General features: G+C 37.7%; 1 protein-coding gene across 3 annotated transcripts in view; it reads right to left on the reverse strand.

Annotated features, from left to right (window-relative positions):
• The window catches only part of Ubxn8 (UBX domain protein 8), a 34,428-nt gene that overhangs the window by 9,074 nt on the left and 13,423 nt on the right, over positions 1–11,931 (reverse strand). For 2 of the 3 annotated variants that reach the window (XM_019207276.2, XM_010622120.3), the window contains exons 3-5: positions 8,421–8,543; positions 5,176–5,249; positions 1,612–1,734 (exon numbers count right to left, since the gene is read on the reverse strand). In XM_019207276.2, the coding sequence (XP_019062821.1) occupies positions 1,612–1,734; positions 5,176–5,249; positions 8,421–8,543 (320 nt within the window). Of the gene's footprint in view, positions 1–1,611; positions 1,735–3,519; positions 4,541–5,175; positions 5,250–8,420; positions 8,544–11,931 lie in introns of those variants that run through there. The other variant, XM_019207278.2, reaches the window with a different exon arrangement.

An 11,931-nucleotide genomic window follows, 5' to 3' on the forward strand; every position in this document is an offset into this window, starting at 1 on the left:
ATTTTCATTTTTGTTTCTGAGACAGTGTCTCACTGTACAGTTCAGACTGGCCTCAAATGCGAAATCCCCCTGCCTCCACCTCCTGTGTTCTGGGATTATACATATGCGCTACCAGATCCTGCTAAGATTACTCTTTATTAATATTATCTATTGAAATTTTCCCCTAGCAAAATAGTTTACTTAAATGTAAAATTCTCAAACATATACTCACTTAGTAATACCTTCGATAACCACTCTTCTAAGAGAAAAAGTTCTCTTTATCAAACTAAAATGTTCACCATTGAAGTAAGGTTAATCCCGCTCTCTTTATCCTAAGAAAATTTAGTGGAAGGAGTATGGAGAATGGTAATCAAGAGATCTTAATGCTAAAAAATTAACTTTCCAAGTCCAGTCCAGACTGCCTCCATGCAGCCTACAATGCTGGGGCTGATTCTCGAACACTGCTTCAGTTCGGCTTCTCGTGTCCTCTGACAGTCCTAAGACCTTTAAATTTACTAACAGCTGATCCTGTCCTTGGCTTTTGTTGTCTCCACTAATCAGGTTAAAATATGTACCAGTAGTACCATGAAGAAAGACAGCCTAAAAGCGAGGGGCAGAATGACTTATTTCACCTTAGACAAGGCTAAAATTAACACCACAAGTGAGCATGTTGATAAGTGCCTATAGTCACCACTTAAGCCTAGGAGGTAAGACCGGCCTGAACAATACAGTACGCTGTGCCCTCCCCCATCAAAAAAAAAAAAAGCCTACCAATGTCTACCAACTACAACACTAAACAGAAGGCAAACTCAACTCAAGAATAGTCACTACATAGAGCAGTTGTATTTTCTGTGGCTCATCTTTATTACCTACAGCTTACTGTAAGAACTGTTTCTTTACTAGATCATTTTCTTTACAAGACAGTAAAATTTGCTATATAAACAAAAAGCCAATAACCAAAACACCAGAAATGTGTTTGGAATAGAAATGGGTCTTACACAGTTTTGTGACCAATTACTCTAAAACCTCTATAAATATCCTTTTTTAAGAAACAAAATTGTAAACTTATATTAGATAATGACAAAATTTGTCCTCAATGTCAGAAGGAAAAAATAATCCAAGGCTGATTTGACTTTATAAACAGAGCCAAACATAGTAAATATAATGTGAGCTAAATATCTTAGAGGTCTAAATTGAGGAAAAATCAGAATTTCCTTAAAACTGGTTTCTTTACAGTTTTCTTGAAGTCTGCCTTATGATAAAGCTTTTCTAAGATACACACTCCTCAGGCACCAAGAACTACTTAACTACTTGATACACAAGCATGCTGAATAAAAACTGATAAGTAATCATTATGGGGGCTGGGTATTTAGCTCAGTGGTGCTGCCACCTGCCTCACAAGTGCAAGGACCCAAGTTCGATCCTCAGTACCAAAAAAAACAAAAACAAAACTGATAAGTAATAATTATCAACAAAGACTCCTAAAAGGCAGACTATACTGTTTAACATCATTTTCAACTTTTAAAAAAATTAATGAAAAGAAACAAATAATAGATTCAAAATAGTTGGGAAAAGGGATAAAATAAAAAAAAATTTTTAGAAAAAAAAATATATAATAGAATATTTTCTAACCCCAAGTTTGTGACCACTGGTTAACTTCCAGGTTTCACCCGTCATTTGATAAAAGCGCTCTTCCAGTTTTTTTAACTTCATTTCCTGGCGAGGTTTTAAAGTGTTCTCTGTGTATCTACTGGCCTGTTCAAGAAAAAAAGTACGTTATTATTATACATTAATGTTCCTAAAAAATTCACAGTGTCTATAAAGTCCTAAGTAGGAACCAGGTCAGAAATTATTTTCACCCTAATTCACTTTAGGCAATAAAGCAGCATCCCTCATTTTGCATTTAAAAAATTCTCATTTATAAATACAAACAAATAAATGTTCTACAAAATAAAATAAAACCAAACATTCTGTACCTTTGCTTATATGGCATTATGCCTATGTTTTTTTTGTTTGGGGTTTTTTTGGGGGGGGTCATTTTGTTTAAAATAGTGTCGCACTATATATTCCAGGCTAGCCTTGAACTCCTGGCAGTCCTCTTGTCTTACCCTCCCGAGGGCTGGGATTACAGGTGTGCACCACCACACCTAGTCTATGTATTTTTAATTGTTTTCAGTTCAACAGAAACATCTAAAAACTAGGGATGCAGAAGTGCATACCATGTAATCCCTGGCTTCTAAAATCTGAGTAGTTTTGTTCTAAGCATGATGCCTTCTTGTGTTGTCAGGTCCTACAGAGCAAGAACTCATCTGGAAAGAGTATTAGCTGTATAGTAACTGTATAGCCCAATCATGGTAAAACAGAATGTACTTTTGAGATTAAAACAACTGGAAGCCAGGCATGATGGCAGGTTCCTATATTCCCTGCTACTCAGCAGGATGAGATGGGAAGACTGCTCAAAAGCCCACAGATTTAAGAGTAGACTGCGGTCGGGGATTTAGCTCAGTGGTTCCGCCGCCTGCCTCCCAAATTTGATCCCTGATACCAAAAAAAAAAAAACAAAAAAAAAACTAAGAGTAGACTGGGCAACACGGCAAGAGCCCATCTGAAAAACAAAACAAAATAAACTCCTGGTTTAAAGATGACAACATGAAACTATGACTGCTTCCTTCTAGTGGGAACCAGCCCAAAACAATTTCAACAAAAAACCGACGCCCAAATTCCATCAGTGACAAAACAAAGCAATATCAAAATACCCAAACCACTATCTGTGAAGATAGGTGGAGGACAGGTAACTGACACAACAGGTGAGAAAGCTACAGTGGAAATGCTCACAATGGAGAACAGCAGTAAGAAGCAAGTTGGTGCCCTTGTAGGGTCCTGGGGTAAGGTGCAAAGCTGAAAATGTGGACGGGTGGGGGAAGCCATGCATGAACCAACAGTGAACTTACAACAGAATGATTTATACCAACTCCGTACACTTCAGATTCATAGAAAAAAGAGAAAAGAAAAGCTCTGTTAGATCCTCAGACCCACTTCCCTACCACATACTACCAGAAGTGGAGATACTGCAGTCACAGACTGCAGGCCTACTGGAAGACAGGAGTGAGGAGTAAAATGGAGAAAGTAGAAAAAGATACGCACTAGAAGCTGGGACTTCTCAGCCATTTCCACTTGACTCACAGGTGGCACTCAGGCTTTAAACCCCTCAGCAGGTGAGCGGAGGAGCCATCTCTGGAGAAGGTGAATAGCAAAAGAACCAAGACACAGAGGAAACTAAATTCCTCCTCAGGCACCAAGTTATCCTGTCAAGCTCTGCCCATGTACACAAAAATACCAATTTACTTTTTTTTTTTTTTTTTGGTACCAGGTATCAAACTCGGGACCTTTCGGTTGCAAGGTAGCCGAACTACTGAGCTAAATCCCCAGCCCACCAACTTACTTTTATTTTGCCTTTTCTTTTTTATTGATGTATGACTTATAAACAGTAAAGAACACACATCTTATGTGGGCTTGATAAACTTTTGCAAATGAACACACCTGTCTAATCATCAATTTGCTTTCTAGTGTATCCATTTTAAATGTCAAAGTAGCTGAGCCAAGGGTCACCAGATGATTAAGGAAAGCCTGCAATATGAAAAACACACTAAAATAAACAAAAGGGACCATGGAAAAATAAGAAAGTATGCTGAAAGCAGAAAAACATTTTAAACAACATCCTCAGATAACAAAAAATACTACTTGAAACAAGAGGATTGAAATAGGGGAAATATAATTCCTGACCTGTTAGATGTCAAATGTGTCAAGTTCATGGTCCCACAACATACAGGAATGAAATCACAAACCAAACGAAGAAGTTAGGAGTTTTATTGGACATAAGGAGAGAGTTTTACTGGATTGCCAGGAGGGGTTCCAAATGAGGTAGGCATGAAGGACCTACATTTATACAGCATTGCCACAACAACATTGTGCATACAATGAACCTATAGGGTTACGAGTATAGTTACTTAGCTAATCGTGATCCAGTAGGGAAATGAATCACTCAGCAAGGGGTACATGTGAAGATCAAAGACATCTTTGTGTTGGGATGGGTCCAGATGCACTGGCCACTCACTGTGGCATCTGATGCCTATCAGGACTTATTGAACTAATTTTTTCTAATTGCAGTATAATTTCAAGTTCCTCTTTGTTCTTTAGGGAGAAATGTAGGCCTAGCCACTGAATCTTTATCTTGAGGTAGGGCCTTCTTCAGATGTATCTCCAGTTACAATTCTGATGTCTTTATTTTTGTGCTGACTTGAGAACCCAGTCCCTCTCAAACTTTATATTAATTTATTTGGGTTTTTTTTTTTTGGTACCTTGTGCTTGTATATTAATTTCTATCTAACTTAGCTGTCTATATCATAAAAAAGGGGAAATCAGAAGGTAACTAGTCTTGGAAATTAACATAATAGCTGAAATAATCAACTGAAATTCCCCAGAACCACTGAAATGGATAGACAAGCAGAGGAAACAATCAGGGGCTTAATCTCTCAATCTCAAATTCACCTAATGGGGGAGTTCAGAAAGAAAAAGATATGCCAGATGTAGTGGCATACACCTGTAAATCCCAGCACTTGAGAGGCTGAGGCAGGAGGATCTCCAAGAGTTCCCATCCAGCCTGGGATACATAGTGAGACCCTGTCTCAAAAAACAAACAAAAAAAAGAAAATATTCAAGAAATAATACAAGATTTAGCTCAGTGGTGCTGCCACTGGCCTCACAAGTGCATCAATCCCGAATTTGATCCCTAGTAGCAAAAAAAATTTAAACAAATAAATAATACAAGACAATTTCACAGAACTAAAGGACATGTCTCCATGTGTAGGGACTTAATTTCTAGCACACACACACACACACACACACACATACATACACAAAGTCCCATATCAAGTGACATCACAGCATGGGCCCTGATGACACAGCTGTAATCCCAGCACTCAGGAGGCTGAGGCAGGAGAATCATCAGGAGTTCAAGACTAGCCTAAACTACATTGTGAGACCCTGTCTCTCCCTCTGTCTCTTTCTCTGTCTCTCTCCCATAGGCATGCACACAATATATATAAAATATATACTCCATACACATATGTATATCTTTAACTTAATGTATCATTAGGCACAAGTCATGTCTGCCCAGCATAAGCAGTCATGCTTTACCCTTTCACTCTGTGCTTCTTGTTGTTTTTTTCTCACAAGTTTTTGTCTTCTCTCATTCTTTTCTTCTTCATCTTCTAAGACATCAAAACACAAAAATGTTAATTCCCACATACCTATAAGTCAAACAATATATCCTCTGAAAATAGTCTATAGATTTTAATATTTTGGAGTAGACAGCCTTCTAAAAAGATTCTATTTTTTCAAGTAATGAAAATGGAGTGCATGTAAACAGCTGAAACTTAAGAAATCTGATCATGAAATCTGTAGCAAAGTTTATAACAGGCTGTTTTGAAACAATTCTCTGACCAGTGTTATATATAACAGCATTGCTAGCGAGGCTTCCATAACATTCCGATGTCAATGGATTTGTGAGTTCTTTGACTCAGGAAATACAGCTAACAGGAACTTGTAAAGAAAAAGCTTATGAGAGTCACAGATACATAGTTGCAGGCTGCCCCTTAGAAAAGGCCAGGAAAGAGAGCAACACTAGAGAAGCCCTATTGTTGAAGTACAGTGAGATCAGACATTAGCACATGTATAAATTAATGGAGCAATACCATAATGTGTATGCATGAGCATAATGCCCAGAAGCAGGTAGTCCCCCCTCAGGGTACCTCTTGTGTGTAAATGCATCTTCTGGTAGGTCTTTGGAGCAATCCTGACTCATACCAGCAAAAAGCCCTCCTGTTTTTTCTTAGGTAAACAGGATGAGGTGAGGTAAGGTTGATGCAATGGTTGTTTGCCTCTTCTTTTGGCCACCAGCCATCACAACCCTATTTTTCTTGTCTCAGTAGGGTTTCAGCAGGTTACAACACAGCATGGAAGCCCATTACTGCACATGAACTATGCAGTAGAAAAGCTTCAGGCGCAATGAATGCCATTCTGTTGCCCCGGACATGACAGTAAAAGCAACATAGTCCTCAAAGGTAGGTGTCCTTTCAACTCCTAATATGACTGAACCAGTATTAGTTTACTATCCACTGAATATTACCAGTAAGGATTTCTGTTGTATGGATGCTTTTTTAATCTTGGTATAATACATTTCATTTTAAAAACTATGTAGCTTGATTCTTAAAACAGTTAAAGAATAATTTTTAATAGAGCAACAATAATATTTGAAATGGCTTACAAATATTAAAGATGAATCAAAACTCTACAACTCCCTTGAGGAATGATCCACCTTTTAGGAAAACATCCGACGAACTGCCTGGCTCCTTAAAAAGGAGCATTCCATTCTGCCAATAGCTTTACCCCTATGCGGCAGTTATTTCCCTAGGTTTATAAAGCAAAGGTTAGGATAAGAGTACATCAGGAAACCAGAAGGCCTAGTTTGACCACTAACTTGCTATTTGGTCAGTCAGACTCACTGATGTTAAGACCCTTTCCAAACTGAATCAAAGATGTACATTTAAAATAAGTCAATAGTGAAACATTACCTTTTTCTTTCACTTTTTTTCTTCATGTGTGTTTACATGCACACATGAGCACTACAAATCAAACCCAGGGCTCTACACAAGCAAGGCAAGCACTCTACCGCCGAACCTCATGTCCACCCCTAGAGGATAATCACTAAGCCACTGAAAACTTTCTAAACCTCTGATGCACCAAATCAGGACACCTTTCCATCTCAATATCTAATGACAATAAGAGAGACAGGACGTAAAACAGCAAGCTGATTTTCTACTCCTTGGAAAAAAATCTGCCAGTAGTCAGGCACTAAATACAGTCCTAATAGTATTTCATTTTAGATAGCATTAGCCTTCACTTGAGCATTATGTCTCTTGACTATGAATCCATAAATGTACCAAATAACTTGTACTCCAGCAATAAAAAGGTACAAAGGTACTTAACGTACAGAAAATACAGCAAGGGCAGATTTCTGACCTACTAATTTAATGTAAGCACCAAGTATCCCACTGGTATCAAAATATTTTATTTTTATTTATTTATTAATGAAAGCTGAGGATTGAACTCAGGGCTTTTCATATGCTAATCACGCTTCTACAACCCCAGCCTTGAAAATATATTTACATTTCACACCAAATTCCTAAGGGAAATTACAATACTCTTAATTTCCAACTGTTATTATATGAAGTATAAAAGATCAAATAACTTACCAAAAAGAAAACAGAAAACAAAACTACCCATGATTAAGAGATCCAGAAACACCTATATTGTCATTATGATTGAGCTGCATTGCATAATTGTTTAGGATTATTTTATTTTCACAGATACTATGAAGGGGCTACAAATTAAGCCCTTCATTTTTTAAATATTTAAGTATTTTAACTTTTCTTTACATTTAAATACACAATAAAACTAAATATAACCTACCAAATTTATTATTTTTAAACTTTTTCCTACTACATATAAGAATGTAGCTGTTAGCTTTAAAACTCATCTATTCTGAGTCCACATATGGTATTCTTTTGTTGTTTGTTTGTTTTGCAGTGCCAGGGATTGAACTCAGGATCTTGTGCTTGTAAGGCAGGCGCGGTGCCACTGAGCTAAATCCCCAGCCCTTGCATATGGTATTCTTTTAAAAGGCTTCTAGAACTTAGCCTCATATCAAAACAGAAACAAAAATAAAAACAAGCATGATTTCTTAAAATTAAAAGCACTTAATTATACACAAGACATACGTGCCTAAATTAATACAGGTAGAATAAAATTTAAAATGAGGATGAAAAGTCTTTAAAGACTAATGGTAGATATAATTACTCTTTGGAAAAAAAGTTTACAAACCATAGATATCACACAGCAGTTTAAGTGACACAAATACACAATGTAAAATGGGGGAATTTACAATGCAGTAACTCAGAAATGACAATTTCAGAAGTATATATGGAAAATGTACAGTTTCTGATAAAAATGTTGATTTACAGTCCATCCAAAATAATCACTGCTGTGCCAAAGATTTAGCCCAGTGGTTCTGCCACCTGCCTCACAAGCACAAGGACCCGAGTTGCCCTCAGTACCTCCAAAATAATCACTGCTGTGCCAAAGATTTAGCCCAGTGGTTCTGCCACCTGCCTCACAAGCACAAGGACCCGAGTTCGATCCTCAGTACCAAATAATAATAATAATAATAATAATAATAATAATTGCAAAGGTTATAAATGACCATACCCCTTGAAATTATATATCACAAGTCAATGGTTATTACTATACAAAATTGTAGAATAAAATAAATTTGAGTAAAAAAGCAAGGGAAGTATAAATAAAAGTATATATAATAAACTCACCTTTCTGATAAACTTGGAAAGATTTGCATGAGTTAAGCAATGACGTAGCCACAGAAATAATTAAAGTAAGAAGAGCAAGCAGTAAGAAAATCCGGCCACACAGCAAAATAAAATCTTTAATTCCTTATAAAGGAAAAAAGAATAAAATTAAAAACTTTTGATAGTAATAAGTAGTAACATTATTTGTACTAAAAATGTATAGTAGGAGTTATGTAGTTGTCTTATTTTTTTATATATATATATACATTCTCCTTTAGACACTAAAATTTACCATGGTTATCATTACCAGAAAAAACTTCCAGAAAATAATTCTAGAATAAACATCTTCTATTTTAGGAATTCAGATATAATTACAGTGCTCAGCAACATTATAAATAATAGGGTTAAGGGCCAGGGATTTAACTCAGTGGTTCCACCACCTGTCTTGCAAGCACAAGGTCCTGAGTTCAATCCCTGGTACCAAAAAATAACAACAACAACAACAATAATAATAATAGGGTTAGGGGGCCATGGTGGGGAACACCTGTAATCCCAGTGCTCTGGAAAGCTAAGGAAGGAAGAAGGCAAGTTTGAGTCCTTCCCGGGCAACTTAGACTTAACAAGACACTGTCTCAAAATAAAAAACTAAAGGACTGGGAGGGAGCTTAATGTGAAGGCCCTAGATTCAGCCCCCTGCATCAATCAAGCAGTAGACAAACAGGCAAATAAAATGTTTGTTTTTGTTTTTTTGGTACCAGGGATCGAACTCTGGTCCTTGCGCTTCGCAAGGAAGGCCACCGAACCGCTGAGCTAAATCCCCAGCCCTATATAAAATGTTAATAATGCTTAAGTCTGGTTTCCCTTCTATCAAAAAAGGAGGGAAATTTTTATATAATTTAAAATATGCAGAGTGTCTGCTTTGCTAAATGCTAAGGGAAGACAGTGTTAGGTAAAATGGTTTCTACCCTATAGGAGTTTTTTAATTTTCTAACGTTCCTTGGCAGACATGTAGAAAAAAAAACATATTAACAGTGTGATAAGAGATGGTAGTTAATCACTGAAACATAAAAGAAAGAATTAAAAACTTAAATGGTTTTGGTTTTGGAGGGGGGTTTTTTTGGTTGTTGTGGGGTTTTTGGGGTTTTTTTTGGGAGGGGGTCCCGGGGATTGAACTCAGGTCCTTACGCTTGCAAAGCAGGCCACCGAACCGCTGAGCTAAATCTCCCGCCCTAGGTTGTTGTTTTCGAGACAGGTTCTCACTATGTAGTTCAGGCTGGCCTTAATCTCACTGTGGAGCCCACGCTGGCCTTGGACTCTTGGCAATCCTCCTGCCTCAGCCCCCCACTGAGTGTTACGATTACAGGCATGTGCCACCACATGCAGCAATGCTTTATTTTAAACTGAAAACATGTAATGTTAGCCTTTTTAAAAAATAGCAATGTAAAGTTTAAAGAAGAAATATTGTTTTAATCACAGCTCCTCCAACTTTTGACAACATTAACTATTGATTTGGATATTATTCAGTACAATATATAATTGAATCCAGGGTATCTCTGGCTATTACAACACCTAGAGTATTGGTACATAGAGAAACCACTGGGTTATGGGATATACATTCCATAATACTGCTTTTTGTACTAACAAGCAATCTGTAAGTATCACACGGGAATATACAAGAACTAGATTTATGTGTGCACCTTTCAAGTAAAACATTTAAATTAAGGTTTCAGGGCATTCTTTAGAGGGCAGCTAGGCTCTATAGCCTATAACCAGGGCACTTTGAAGGAAACAAATGTGAGGAGCCAGCCTTAAATATTTAACTTCAGAACACATAAAATGAATCAGACAGGCCTGGAGATATGGCTCAGTGGTACAGCGCAGTCCTAGTATATTCGAGGCTCTCAGTTTGATCTCTTTACATGATAGCAAAATAATCATTTTTCAATACTGTATGCCTAAAAGTTACAAGGTGACTGAACAGCTCTGGGAGTTCCACTTCCAACCCTGCATCATCTCTCAAACTCCAATGGCAGCCCCTGCTAGGAATATTAGTATCTATAAGTACTGTTCCATTCATAACTAGCCCTCCAGCTGTTAAACTAGGAAGTATGATTTGTAAAAGAGACCTACAGTTAACACATACCTACATGCAAGCCTGCTATCTAGAAACCAAAGGAAACAACCACTAGTTCACAGCAAAGAATTCTAGAAGAAAATGTTAAGTAAAAATTTCAGTAACTAGGAGATGCTGCCAGGAACCTCTTCATATTTCCCAGAACTTTGGCCTGGTGTTATTTGCAGACAGGCATGATGGCACACACCCGTAACTCCACCACAGCCCAGGCTGAAACAGGAGGATGGATAGTGCAAGGCTAGCCTGGACTATGTGTCTCAATAAATAAATAAATAGGACATGGTGATAAGTTCTGGGAATACAAAAAACAAATTAGGAGTGGTCTCGACCCTCAAGAAGGGTATTTCCCTGAGGCTGGAACAGACTGAGGAGAACTCCTTGTACAGCTCTTAAGTGATGACCTTCTCACTGACTAGTTACTGTAACACTAAGCAAAATAGAAGGTTCTGAATAAGCGATAAGGGTGGGTGCTGTAAAGACAAGGCAGCGAGTGAATTTTGCAGTAGTTAAGTGTGAACTGAAATTTTTCATGTATCATTTGGCCAAAGGTCCTGTTATATATAGTGTAACATATCTTGAGTCAATAGGAGAGTAGCAAATTTTTTTCAAAGTATCTTATTTATTATCATCTCTTATTTCATGCAACAATCTGTGCACATGATTTCTCAGAGGTGGGGAGGATGGAGAGAAAACCAGATACATATAGAGAACTAAGGTTCTTTTTTTTTCTCTTAGTAGTATTTTGAGGGTCTCACTAAGTCATTAAATTGCCCAGTTGTGCTCAAGTTGTGATCCTCCTGCCTTAGCCTTCGTGAGTGTGGGATAACAGGTGTGCACCACCGTGCCCACCTTTATCATGATTTTTTATGTTAGAACTTAAAGAGAAAGACAGACACATAAACTAATCACTATTCTAAAAATCAATTCCTGATTCTCCAGACCCGTCCTCCTTTTAGTTTCCAGTTACCAATGGCTCTACCAGCAATCTATAGTTGTTCTATCCCCTGCTGACCCTCACCCAAAACCTCAAGCCATCAACAGAGCCTGACCTGTTTGCATTTCATCTGCTGTTACCATCTAATCCAGGCCATCACACTACTTACCTACTTCAAAATTCTAGCTTTCCTCTGTCTTCCTTTATAGCTTCCTTCCAAAACATTCTCCACCCAGAATCCAGAATGGCCTTTTTAAAACCTCAAGGAAATCATTTGTCCTCCCTAGAGCCTCACCTCCCAGTAGAATGGGGATTATAGTAGTACCCATCCCTGATGGGCTTGGTGCTGTTATCCCAGCACTCTGGAAGCCTGAGGCAGGAGAATCACAAATTCACACCCAGCCTGGGCAAGTCTGAAACTTAGCAATACCCTGTATCAAAATGTAAAAAAAAAAAAAAAAAAA

The sequence above is a fragment of the Fukomys damarensis genome, unplaced genomic scaffold (assembly GCF_012274545.1).
Source record: "Fukomys damarensis isolate Sample0158 unplaced genomic scaffold, DMR_v1.0_HiC HiC_scaffold_18, whole genome shotgun sequence".
NCBI classification, from domain to species: domain Eukaryota; kingdom Metazoa; phylum Chordata; class Mammalia; order Rodentia; family Bathyergidae; genus Fukomys; species Fukomys damarensis.